The following is a 13,522-nucleotide window of genomic DNA, read 5'->3' on the forward strand; positions in this document are numbered from 1 at the left end:
GGAGAGGCTGTCTCCCAGGCCCAGCAAGGCCTTGGAGAAGGTTTAAAAATGTAGGACCTTTTTTTTGGTTAATTTCCTGGCCAGGGAATTTTTAAAAAATGTCCAACATTTTAAGCTTTGTCTTACATTTTTTCCCAGTTTTGAGGTCCCCCGGGATGGCAACCCTAGTTATAATGCTGTATATATTCAGTTGCTATATAATCACTTCATGTATGTTTTGAGATATCTGACCTATATTGTTCTGTTAGCTAAGATGTTGGGGGGGGGGGTGGGGGGTGGAGAGTATATGGGAAGAATATTAAAGTTGGTGTTAGTTTCTAAGTGGGGCCCTATTAACTGCTTAGGAAGGTTGTTTTAGACAACTAGCTGGCAATGTTGCAAATGTCTTGAGTGAGGCTGGGTTGTGATGGGGACCTGGCTAAGTGTGTCTGGGGTGGGGAACTAGCAGGGGGAGAAAGGAGGGGGCGCTTTTGTATGTACAACGCTGTGTAAATTTACAGTGCTTTATAAATAAAGGTTAATCATAATAATAATAATATTAAAAGTGTACATTTTTCTCTGAAGCCTCAGACTCTGCAAAAAAGTGTTACAGATCACTACTGCAATGCTCTCACAATAGACTTTCTACTTTTGGTATACGTTTGGTTGTGGGCCATTGATCAGAGGATTCCAACCCTCACAGATATAGAGCCTTCCTGAGATATTCGGTGTTCGCTTCCTAACAAAGGGGTTTTGGGCCACATATAGGATTTGGGTCAAAAGAGGAGGGGTCTCTAATAGGAGGGCCACTGAGACGACGATTGTCCCCCAAACTACGCCAAAAGTAGCTCCTTTGGGAGGTTTTAAAATCAAGTGAATGTATATGAACTGAAAAGATATAACCTTATAACTGATCTTAATAACAGGTTCTGACACCTAGTGAGACATCAGAGAGTAGTAGTAGCCTTTCCTCTTGCCAATGGGTTTTACAGTGCATTCCCTGGACTGGATCTCCCAGCATCCACAGGGCCAGAGAGAGGAGGGTCCTGCCCTGCATAGGGCTGCCATCTCATGGGTCTTGGGCTTTGGGAATGTGTGCCTTTGGCCAGTGTCCCTGTGGCTGGGGCTCCAGGGTCCCTCAGTCCCTCCTGCCTTGTTCCATATTAACTGCAGGAGGAGCCTGTTAGGGTGGGGCAGGGGGCGGGGACTTCCAGCTCCTCTGCCCCCATTGGCCAGACTGAAGAAAGGGAGGAGCTTCTGCCTCTCTATTTAGCTCTGTGCGCAGAAGAGTGAGTGAGGAGCAGAGAGTGAGAAAGGGACAGAGAGAGAGAGAGAGAGACAGGAAGGAAAGAAAGAAAGAGAGAGAGAGAGATAGAAACAAGGAAGGAAGGAGTGAGAGAGAGAGAGAGAGGAGTGGAGAGGGATCAGAGGGACAAGGCCTGGAAGCCTTGGAAGAAGGAAGGAGCTTCTGCCTCTCTATTTAGCTCTGCGCAAGGAAGAGTGAGCGATGAGCAGAGAGTGAGAAGGGGTCAGAGAGAGACAAGGAGGAAGGAGAGAGACAAAGACAAGGAGGGAAGGAAGGAGGGGAGAGGAACAAGGCCTGGAAGAGGTAGGCTTCACTTCTGTGCTGAGGCCTCCAACTGCCAAGCACTGAGGTGGAGGTGGCCATTTTGTGTCTTGGTGGCCATTTTCTGTTCTGGAGGCCATTTTGTGCTGCTTGTGACCGTTGGGAATAATGTTCCAGAACCTTCTCTGAGCCTCAGTTGAACAGAGGAATCTCATTCTCTCCTGAGGCTCCAGAGAGAGAAGGAGGCCAGGCTCCTTGGGCCAAAAGGAAGGAAGTGTGTCCCTTTGTGTGTCTTTTGTGTCTCTTTTCTGAGAGGGTTTTCTTATTACACAGCTCTGATCCTTCTGGGGAACATGGGTTTTAAAAGGGATCAGAAATGGGGAGGATAGTTTTAACACAAGCCTTATTCTTATTCTTAACAAACTTTGGGATTTGGCTCGTAAGAGGAGGCTAGTTCCCCAAAAAAGGCCAAAAGTGGCAACTTTGGGAGGTTTTAAAGTCTCCCCAGTTTCCTTAATAATAGATTTTCAGGGAAGAAGGAAGGAGACAGACCAGAATAACTCATATTACCAAGAATTAAACAAGACTTGGGCGCTTCTACCCTTTTACAAGCGACTCTGGCTGTATCTGCACTGAAGAAATAATCCAGTGTGAAACCACTTTAACTCTCCTGGCTCCATTTTGTGGAATCCTGGGATTTGTAGTTTTTTGTGGCATGAGAACTCTCTAGCAGAGAATGTAAAATCCCAGGATTGCATAGCATTGAGTGGTTAAACCGGTGTCAAAGTGCCTTATTTCTATAGTGCAAATGCAGCCTTCTTGGGAAAAGGGCTGATGATGGGGAAAAGCACTGGGGACCTCTGGGGCTTTCAGCAGATGATTTATTTATTTATGATGCCCTCATTTCACATCTAACTACGGGGACATAACCAGGGCCCTCTCAAATTCCACATCCCCTGATCCCCCACCACTCTAAGAAGGCATGGAGTATCTGTTGTGTAGGGGAGCAGCAGTGAATCTATCCTAGGTCTGGGAAGCTTCGTTTGGTACAGAGGGAGGAAGGGGATGCCTACCTCTGCATTGGTCCAAAGGAGGCATATGTCACCTGTGTATGTCACCAGCACGATGCTGTTCTCTGTGTCTTTGAGTGCTGCAGGGTTTCTTGCCAAGCCAATCCTAACCCTGCTCCCTTTTCTCAGGAACCTCATCTCGGCCTCCTTGTACACGGCTTTTGGGGCCTCTCTTGCTGGAAGTGACCAAGAACAGGGCCACCAGGACCCCCTGCCCACCTGATGGCCAACACAGAGGCCAAGCGGAGGGAGTTGGGCTCCAACATAAAGAGAATGCCGAAGTACAACAGCTCTTTGGTGAGTCACTATCCTAATAGCTTCATCTGTGTCACTGCTGGGCCAATTTATGAGTGGAAGCAAATAATATACTGTCCGAGTTTGGCAGAGACAGTCCTGGTTAATCCTCTGTCACCCCACGTATTCAGGGGCGTTTAAAAATGTCCCAGTTGGTCTATCCTCCTCCCACTTTCCCCTTTCGTAGCTCACTTCAGTTCCTGAGTGCAATTAATAATTAATAATAATAATTTGTTTTATTTATATACCGCTATTCCAAAGATCATAGCGGTGAACAGCAAGTAAGCTAATTAGCAAGTAAGCTAATTTGCCCCCAACAGTCTGGGTACTCATTTTAGCGACCTCGGAAGGATGCAAGCCTGAGTCGAGCTTGGGCCCTTTTGCTGGTCTTGAACTCGCAACCTTGTGGTTTTGAGTGAATGGCTGCAGTACAGGCATTTAACCACTGCGCCACCATTTAACCACTGCGCCATTGAGTTTACAGTCTATCAACTCAAAAGTGGGGAGAGGAGAGGAATGAGGGAGACTGGATATGGCCCTTCCCAGGAGGCTGATGCAAAAGCAAACTGCTGTGCCTTTCCTAGCTTGTGTGATCTTCCTCATAAACAACTTTGGCCATCTTCACTGCCTTCTGGGTTGCTTGTCCACATGTGTCTTGTTTTTCCCATCAATGAAATGGAGGCTATGGGAGAATGTCTCTGGATATAAATTGGGGGTGGGCCCAGTGACCCTTAAGCCCAGAGTGCTCCCCAGAACTGCTTTATAAAAATGACATTTGCCTCCGAAATCTGGCAAGAAATGTCTAAATGCACCATAATTCTTTGGTGGCTAAATGTACTGTATGTGTTGGGATAGTCAGTATCCTAATCCATCATCAATATCCCAGCCATGGCCTAAATTATATTGTTGATTATATTGCATATTATATTGAAAAGATTCGAGACAAACTGGATCTCAAAGGCAGTAGCTTTTTTCTTGCTGACAGCATTTAAAATTTATTTCCTGGACTGAATTCTAAAGTGATCAAATAATATTTGGACGCACCATGTGTTTTCCTCCCCTTTTGCTTTGTCACTCTGTGGATGAGGGCTATTTTCTGTTGCAGGTGACCTTTGCGGATGTGGCAGTATATTTCACTGAGGACGAATGGAAACTGTTGACGAAGAAGCAGAGAGTTATGTACAGTTCTGTAATGATGGAGAATTATGAGAACGTGGCCTCTGTGGGTAAGGAACCGGAATCCACTAGCATTATAGAATCATAGAGTTGGAATAGACCACAAGGGCCATCCAGTTCAACCCACTTTTGCCATGCAGGAATACACATTCCAAGCACCATCCAGCCTCGGTTTAAAAACCTCCAGAGAAGAAAACTCCACCAAACTCTAAGGGAGCATATTCCACTGTCGAAGAGCTCTTACTGTCCCAAAGTTCCTCCTAATGTTTAGGTGGAACCTCTTTCTCTGTCGTTTGCATCCATTGTGGTGTCTCTTTTTCTCTGTAGCAGCAGAAAGCAAGATTGCTCTATCTTCAATACGACCCTTTCCAATATTTAAACATGGATATCATATCCGCTGTTAATTTTCTTTTCTCCAGGGTAAACATACCCAGCTCTCTAAGCCGCTCCTCATAGGGCTTGATGGTTTCCAGATCCTTCACCATTTTGGTTGCCCTCCTCTGGGCATGTTCCAACCTGTCAACATCCTTTTTGAATTTCGGAGGCCAGAACTCAACACAGGATTATTCCAAGTGAAGCCTGACCAAAGCTCTATAGAGCGGCATTATTACTTCCCTTGATCTAGAAACTATACTCGTATTGATGCAGCCTAGAATCACATTGGCCTTTTTAGCTGCCGCATCACACTGTTGGTCCAAGTTCAACTTGTAGTCTACTAAGAGTCCTAGATCCCTTTGAAGCGTAGTTTAATTGTGATAGCAACATCCTGTAGAATATTTGAATTTGTAGTTTAGTGAGGCACTATTGCTCTCCACTTTATAAGGATTCCAAATACTGCATTGTAAACTGCCAATTGTCAGAAGCAGGTTCTGTGGTTCATCCGAATAGTATTGGGGTTTAGGGGAGAATGTTAGTAGTTTAAATGCTAGTAGTTTTAAGTAGTTGGTAAGGATATTGGGGCCTAGAGTGGCTTCGGGGAAGGGAAGCAGATGTGGAGGCTATTAACTGCCTGGTCTGTGAACTCTGGGTGGCAGACATGCCCCTGGGGGGAGAGGCGCATGTGAACGGTGGAAGAAGAAGGCAAGAGGTACCTTGGCAGCCGGGCTGGTTAGGGGCTGAAGGGGAGGAAAAGGGAGGAGTGTGAAGGTAGTTAATGACGGAGGGAAAAGGTTTAGACGCTTCAGAGACAGCTTAGACTTATTAATGGACCCTTCTGCCTGAGTTTCTCAATAAACCTTTTGGTGGAAGTAAAGGACTTTTTAATTCTGAAACTAAATTCCGCCCCCAGATATCTCACCAATGCTAGGATTTTGTAGGAAGACAGCATGGAGATTACCAGTAATGCATTTCTCATTGAAATGGTAGCACATCCCTGAGTATGTTTCCTTTTTTGGCCCTCTTCCAGCCTTTTGAGGTTCTGCTTCACTTCCCCAAAGGGATGCAATGGGATACTGAGGCAAAAAACTTTATTCCTATTTTAAAGCAATACAATGTGCAGTTGCCCCTGAGATCCCCAGGGGGCCAATGTGACACCCCCAATCCCCAACAGTAGCCCATCCCTGTCTTAGAGATGTCTTAATACTGCTCCCTGGTGCTTGATCCTCACCAAAACAGAAGTCCAGGTCCCAGCCCCCTTGCTTTGCCTTTCCCAATGAGTAATTTGTATATGGATTATCCTGCCTTTCTCAACAAATGAGCCTCAAAGTGTCCCTTTTATGCATCACATAAATGGGTGTGTGTCTGTGATAGAGAGAAGGAGCGAATATGAAAAACAGAAAGGCAGGAAAGAGATGGTGAAGGTGAAATACTGAAGCAGCGCAGATGGGCAAGAAGGAAGGTTGGAGAGTGGAGGGAGAAAGGGAAGGAGATCAGGCTTAAGAGGGAGATGAAATGCACAGATATAGGATGAGGGACACCTGGCTGAATGAAACTACGTGTGAAAGGGATCTAGTAGTCCAAGTAAACCACAAGTTAAACATGAGTCAACAGTGTGATGCGGCAGCTAACAAGGCCAATGCGATTTTAGGTTGCATCAATAGAAGTATAGTGTGAGGATCAAGGGAAGTAATAGTGCCATGGTATTCTGCTTTGGTCAGGCCTCACCTGGAATATTGTGTCCAGTTCTGGGCACCACAATTCAAAAAGGATGTGGAGAAACTGGAGCATGTCCAAAGGAGGGTGACTAAAATGGTGCAGGATTTGGAAACTATGAGGAACGACTTGGGTAACTAGGGATGTTTAGGCTGGAGAAGAGAAGGTTAAGGGGTGATATGATAGCCCTGTTTAAATATTTGAAGGAATGTCAAGCTTGTTTTCTGCTGCTCCAGAGACTAAAACACGGAACAATGGATGCAAACTGCAGTAAAAGAGATTCCACTTCAACATTAGAAGGAACTTCCTGACAGTAAGGTCTGTTCGACAGTGGAACAAACTCCCTCTGAGATTTTGGTGGAGTCTCCTTTCTTAGAGATCTTCAAACAGAGGCTGGATGGCCATCTGTCAGGGATGCTTTGATTCCTACATGGCAGAATGGGGTTGGACTGGATGGCCCTCGTAGTCTCTTCCATCTCTATGATTCTAGGCCTATGGGAGCCAGGAGGGGAAGGCAGGAGCAAAGCCAGGATTTCCTAGCTCTGTGCGGAGAGAAAGGGACCTCTGGGAAGGGCCAGGAGAGGGGCCTTGGGGATTGGGAGGCAGCCACCAACCTCACAGATTATACTGCTAATAATAATAATAAGTTTTATTTGTATTTACCTGCCTCTCTCAATGGAGTGAGGCGGTATTACAACCGTAAAATAGCCACAAAACAACAATAGCATCCAATTTACACACAGTAAAACAACAAAACGCTTAAAACTCAATTTGGGACAAATAAAAAATTCATTTAAAATGCACAGTTGTGATCAGAAGTGGAATTTTTCCTTAAGTTCTTTACAAGAGGTCAGCTGGGTAAGCCTGCCGGAAGGGATCCGTCTTAAGTCCTTTCTTGAAAGCATCCAAGGTGGTGTTAAGACGTATCTCCTCCGGCAAGTTGTTCCATAACTTGGAATTGCTTTAGCCTGTTTCTTGGGTGGGGAAAGAATTGTCTGAAACTGATTTAAATGAAATGGGTGCTTGGTGGAAACACTTCAGCCAAAAAGGATTGTCACACCGGCTCTCAGGTCCTTCTTGGCTCTGAATTCTGGTCTGAATTCTGGTCCCATTCAAAGCCAATGTATAGCACAGTCTGAAGGCGACACTCCCAGAGTTCAATAATAACATAGCAGAGTACAGTAGCAAATCTCCAGATATAGGCATTGGCAATGCATTAACCACTTTCCACACTTAAAAATAACTCACAGACCCAGTTGATTTCCTCCAAGTCCTTGGAGGTTCTTTAGCTTGAGTTGCAATAGAAAACAAATATGTACCACCTCTCCTCTCTGACTTTCATCAACTTCACAATCTCTTGTACACACAACTCCAACCCACATCAATCCACATGTGCGCTGTATACTGTATTGGTTGTGAGTCATCTCCTGGTGCCACACAGCATGAAGCTTCCTCTGCAGTTAGCTTGCATCATGCCATGTGCTCTGACTCAAGACTCTATGGCAGTCTCACAGGAAATGATGCCACTTTTCAATCAAAGAATTTTTACATATATATATTGGAATATTTTTCAAATGCCTGACTATCTGCTTCTACTGATTTCCTCATGACAGTTCCCCTTCAATTTCTTCTTTGGTAGCTCTGAGTAAGGATACAGTCATTATATGGATTTGGGGCATCCAGAACAGGGTCATGCTCAGGTCACTCACACCAACATTATTAATTTAATCTCAAATAGGGAGGGATAAAGGTGGGGCTAAATCTTGGCGTAACCCTTTCCTCTCTTAACACTGACATTCAGTCTTGTCTGTCATTGTCCTCCTTTACAGAAGAATTTGTCACTCACGAGAGAGTCCACACAGGAGAGAAGCCTTACAAATGCCAGCATTGTGGGAAATGTTTTTCTTCAAAGGCACACCTAGTGATACATCAGAGAGTCCACACAGGAGAGAAGCCATACAAATGCCAACATTGTGGGAAGTGTTTTGCCTACAAGTCAGTCCTTGTCATGCATCGAAGAGTCCACACAGGAGAGAAGCCATACAAATGCCAGCATTGTGGGAAAGGTTTTTCTCAGAAGTCACAACTATTGGCACATCAGAGAGTCCACACAGGAGAGAAGCCATACAAATGCCAGCGTTGTTGGAAATGTTTTTCTTCAAAGTCATACCTATTGGCACATCAGAGAGTCCACACAGGAGAGAAGCCATACAAATGCCAGCATTGTGGGAAGTGTTTTTCTTCCAAGTCATACCTATTGGCACATCAGAGAGTCCACACAGGAGAGAACCCAAACAAATGCCAGCATTGTGGGAAATGTTTTTCTTCCAAGTCATACCTATTGGCACATCAGAAAGTCCACACAGGAGAGAACCCAAACAAATGCCAGGATTGTGGGAAATGTTTTTCTTCCAAGTCATACCTATTGGCACATCAGAGAGTCCACACAGGAGAGAAGCCATACAAATGCCAGCATTGTGGGAAATGTTTTTCTCGAAAGTCAGTCCTAGTGATACATCAGAGAGTCCACACAGGAGAGAAGCCATACAAATGCCAGCACTGTGGGAAATGTTTTTCTTCAAAATCATACCTATTGGTGCATCAGAGAGCCGACACAGGAGAGAAGCCATACAAATGCCAGCGTTGTGGGAAAGGTTTTTCTTCAAAGTCATACCTATTGGTGCATCAGAGAGTCCACACAGGAGAGAAGCCATACAAATGCCAGGATTGTGGGAAATGTTTTTCTTCCAAGTCATACCTACTGGTGCATCAGAGAGTCCACACAGGAGAGAACCCAAACAAATGCCAGTATTGTGGGAAATGTTTTTCTTCCAAGTCATACCTATTGGCGCATCAGAGAGTCCACACAGGAGAGAAGCCACACAAATGACAGCATTGTGGGAAATGTTTTTCTTCGAAGTCAAACCTAGTGAGACATCAGAGAGTCCACACAGGAGAGAAGCCACACAAATGCCAGCATTGTGGGAAATCTTTTTCTTCAAAGTCATACCTATTGGCACATCAAAGAGTCCACACAGGAGAGAAGCCACACAAATCCCAGAAATGAACTAACATTATATTTATCAAGAAGGAAAACAAAGAATGTATTTTAAATCCTGTGGTGATAAGAAAAAGCCCTTGTGATTTCGTGTGTTAGGTTTGTGTGTCCATATGCCTGTTTATGTTTTTCAATTATATTTTGTTATTTTGAGGTTTTAATTGCCTTTATTATAGATTATTGCTTTCGTTTATAAATTTGAGTGGGGATCATGGTGGTGGAATAGGTTAGCTAGACAGAGGTGTGGGATTGGCTGCAGCTGGTTAGAATAGTTATGGGAATGATAGCATTTGGAATTTGTTTGATGTTGGCTGAAGAAAGTTGGGGACAGGTATTAACAGAAAGGGCTAGTTTGTGGGAATGGCAAAGGGGGCTTTGTTATCTGTGGGGCAGAGACTGTGGGAATTGGAGGTGGGGGCCAGGTTTGGACGAGTGTGATGTTTTAGGTTTTGGGGTTTTAATGTTTGGTTTGGGGAGGGCAGCTCTGACTTAAACACTGAATTTCTGATTATGTGTTTGAAATAAAGTTTTTGTTGTTTCAACACACTGGACTCATTGGTGTACAGAAATTCTGCATTTGCACAAAATGTACCCTTTCTTCTCTCCTCAGCCCTCAGCTCCTTTCCCAGACATAAAAACAGAGGCAAACACACATATATACTCAGAGAGACAGAACTATATGTACAAAGCAGAGACTTCCCAGCCTTTCCCTCCTGAGTCGAGCTGCACAGCTTGGGCTCCATTCCAGAAGGAAGGAAGGAAGGAAAAAAGGCCGTAGTCCTTCCCTTCTTCCAAAGGCCGCCAGCGGAATAAGCAGCGGCAGGAGCAAAGGCCTTACGATCCCTGCGCATGCTGAGAAGGGGTCTTTGGGGCATCTGCGCATGTAGACTCTCAGCCCCTGAAGCTGCTCTGAGGGCGGGAAGTGGGGAGAGCCCTCATTCATTTGGGGGAATCTCATGGTTCTGGGATCACGCTGAAAGGGCCTTGGACCCCCTTGAAGCAATGTATGTTAAAAGAGGAGAAGGAAGGAATAAAGGAATGAAAGTGCCAAGGGAAGAGAAGCATAAAGGGACTGCTGAAGTCGGGGGGGGGGGGTTGGATCTGGGACCTGTTTCAGGCACCTTCCTCCCGGAACCCATTATGAGAGCCTTCCACAGCTCACTATGATACTTTAAATGACTATTTCACAGATAATATCTCTCAGATAAGAGCCAAATTGGACATCAGCATTATTGCAGAGGCTATAAGTGAGGTGTCCATGAGTAAGATCATACTGGATCAATTTGAATCTGAGTACTGAGGATGTGGACAAGCTCCTTGTAAGTGTGAAGAGGAGAACTTGCCCTCCTGACCCTTGCCCTTTTTATATCACCTGAGATATATCATAGATACATCTCTTAGTTAGGGCTATTTTCCATCATGCTTAAAAGAAGCAGTGTTACAGCCCTTTATGGAAAAGCCCTCCCTAGATCCCTTGGAGATGAACAATTACAGACCGGTCTCCCATCTTCCATTTCTAACCAACATAATTTTGAGGATAGTTGCTCTTCATCTCCAAGCGGTCTTGGATGAGACAGATTATCTGGACCCATTTCAAACTGGCTTCAGGATGGGATACGGAGTCGAAACTGTTATGGTTGCCTTAGTAAATGATCTTTGCTTCAAGGGGGGATGTAACTTACCAAACTTTAAGCTGTATTATTATTCAGCTTGTCTCAAATGACTAGAAGAATGATTCAAATTAGAAAACAAGACTTTATTGAATATAGAAAAAGCTAACCTGAATCTTGGTATACATGCATATATGTGGTATACAAAACCAAAAGATGATAATACTTTTAACCATCATGTTATAAGAAGATCATTGCTTAAAATATGGTATAAAATGAGACATCAATTTTGGGTGTCATTGCAAGAAGCCTATTATAATAGAACAAAGGACAAAGATACTCCATGGCTAAGATATGGAGATTTAATAAACAAAACACCAGAAGGAAAATACAATATGAAATCTATGGAAGAACTTAATGAAAGAGGAAACATGAAGGATTGGTTTTTATACAACCAATTAAACAATTGTTTTAAGGCAGACAATAAATCTCCTGGGTTAAGGATGGATAACAATGCAATAGATAAAATTATGATGGACAAAAAAGGTAAACACATATCAAATATTATAAGCTATTCAAAGAAAGAGATCTAGAAGATGAAATTATTAAACACAGCATGGTAAGATGGGCACGTGATATACATAAAACTATAACTATAGAGGAATGGGGAAAATCTTGGAAAGGAACAAATAAATTCACTCTGTGCCAAAACTATAAAGAAAATGATATCAAAATGTTATACTGGTGGTATCTAACCCCCCAAAAAATCCACCAGATATACAAAACTGGCAATACTAAGTGATGGAAATGCGGGGAACCCGAGGGAAGCTTTTTTCATATTGGTGGACACTCATTAAAGCTAAAGGATTCTGGCAAAGGATTCATGGAACCATCCAAAACATTCTTGATATAAACCCTTTGAACCCACTTTATTTTTACTAAACATGACACACAACATAAAGTCAGTAAAATACAATAGAATTGTTTTATATATGGTCTCATGTGCAAGGATCTTATTTGCTCAAGTTTGGAAATCTGCAATTAATCCTTCTATCGAAGATTGGTTGATTAAGAAATATGAAGCTAGAAATATGGATATAGTTTCTGCCTTACTAAGAGGGAAATCAAAAGGATATTTAGAAATGGAATGGAGTTGTCTTAAAACATTTGAAGAAAAGGGAGATAAAATTCCGTTAAATTAATAGTTAATATCTGGTCGATATTTGGTAATTTAAATACAACCATGGGAATATCTCAGTGTAATAAGAAAAGGAAGACCCACATCCTTATTGTGTGGAGCGCCACACATGGAGTTGTTTAGCCACATTCTTTGCTGCTCCTGGCCTTGCTGCAGGTGAGCCATTGACAATTCGAGGGTGGCGACACGCTCCAACGCTGCAATGGTAAAAGGAAGTGTTTAGACTTTGCTTGTTGTTTCTTGCTTCCTTCACCCTTAAATATAAGGCCATTCAGACTACATTTTACCCTGGTTCCCAAACCGGTTTAAAAGTTGGAAGTTCACACTCACACCAATTTTAACACAACTCTGTCAGGGGCTTGCACAAGAGATCCAGGGCAAATCCCCCTTAGTGCGTTTTTTCTGAAAGCGGACTATGGACCCTTTCCTTTTGAAAACAACCAGCTCTTCCCTGTTGCTGACAAATATGAACTCAGCCCCGGTCATTATTGGGTCAAGTTCAGGGGGTAGATTACCCTGATTGAGGTAAAGGGTAGTAGGAACTTGTTTCTGGGGAGATTCGTTATGGGGCACCCGGATCTGCCCAGTTCTATCCAGGGCAAATGAGGGAGTGGGAATGGGGCCTTTGTGACCTTCCTGGTGCTGGCCCTCCAGGTGAGCCATGCATTGGGCAAGGAGTCCCTCTCCTCATCGCCTGCAGCCTCTGGTTCTGATGGAGGCAGGGCGTCTTCTCCAGCATCACCTGGAACAACGGACCAGAACAATGGACAACAACAGATGGATGTGTGCATGTGTGTTTGTGCATATTCATATATGTATATATGTGGAGGCATCTCTATCTAAGACCACTCAGACTTATACCTTTATGAACCTATATATATATATGTGTGTGCGTGTGTGTGTGTGTGTGTGTGTATATATATATATATATATATATATATATATTAATAATAATAAATTTTATTTCTACCCTGCCCTTCCATGGAAATGATCAGGGCGGCTTACAAAATTTATAAAAACATTACAATACAGGATTAAAAATTCAGTATAACAATTAAAACCATTACTACAAAAAACAGGAACAGGAAACAGTAAAATAGGAAAATACACATATCAGGGGCAGAAGAAAAATGCAAAAAAGTTCCATCGATCCAGGGTCAAAAGGGAAAGAAGGGGGCAGGAAAGATAGACAAACAATTTAAGGTGGGAAGGCCAGCCGGAATAGATATGTTTTCAGCTGTTTTTTAAAAACAGCTAATGAGGCGGCGGAGCGAAGCTCTGCAGGGAGCTTATTCCAAAGTAAAGGGGCAGCAGTAGTAAAAGCCCTCTGTGAGGTCCGGGTAAGGTTAGACCTAGGGACCTCCAACAATTTAGTCCCGGATGTTCTGAGTGTGCGGGGTGGATTATATGGGGAGAGGCGGTCCTCCAAGTACCCTGGGCCCAAGCCATTTAGGGCTTTATAGGTCAAAACCAACACCT

At 43.6% G+C, this 13,522-nt stretch overlaps 1 protein-coding gene across 1 annotated transcript in view; it reads left to right on the plus strand.

Moving 5' to 3' along the window:
• Positions 1-9,128, plus strand: part of LOC149287671 (uncharacterized) — a 432,704-nt gene extending 423,576 nt beyond the window's left edge. The window contains exon 3 of the mRNA XM_089492544.1: positions 8,007-9,128. Within this exon, the coding sequence (XP_089348670.1) occupies positions 8,007-9,067 (1,061 nt within the window). The 3' untranslated portion in view covers positions 9,068-9,128. The remainder of the gene's footprint in view (positions 1-8,006) is intronic.
• The last annotated feature ends 4,394 nt before the right edge of the window (positions 9,129-13,522 follow it).

The sequence above is a fragment of the Sceloporus occidentalis genome, unplaced genomic scaffold (assembly GCF_023333645.1).
Source record: "Sceloporus occidentalis isolate IW3139 unplaced genomic scaffold, rSceOcc1.0.p SCAF_57, whole genome shotgun sequence".
NCBI lineage: Eukaryota > Metazoa > Chordata > Lepidosauria > Squamata > Phrynosomatidae > Sceloporus > Sceloporus occidentalis.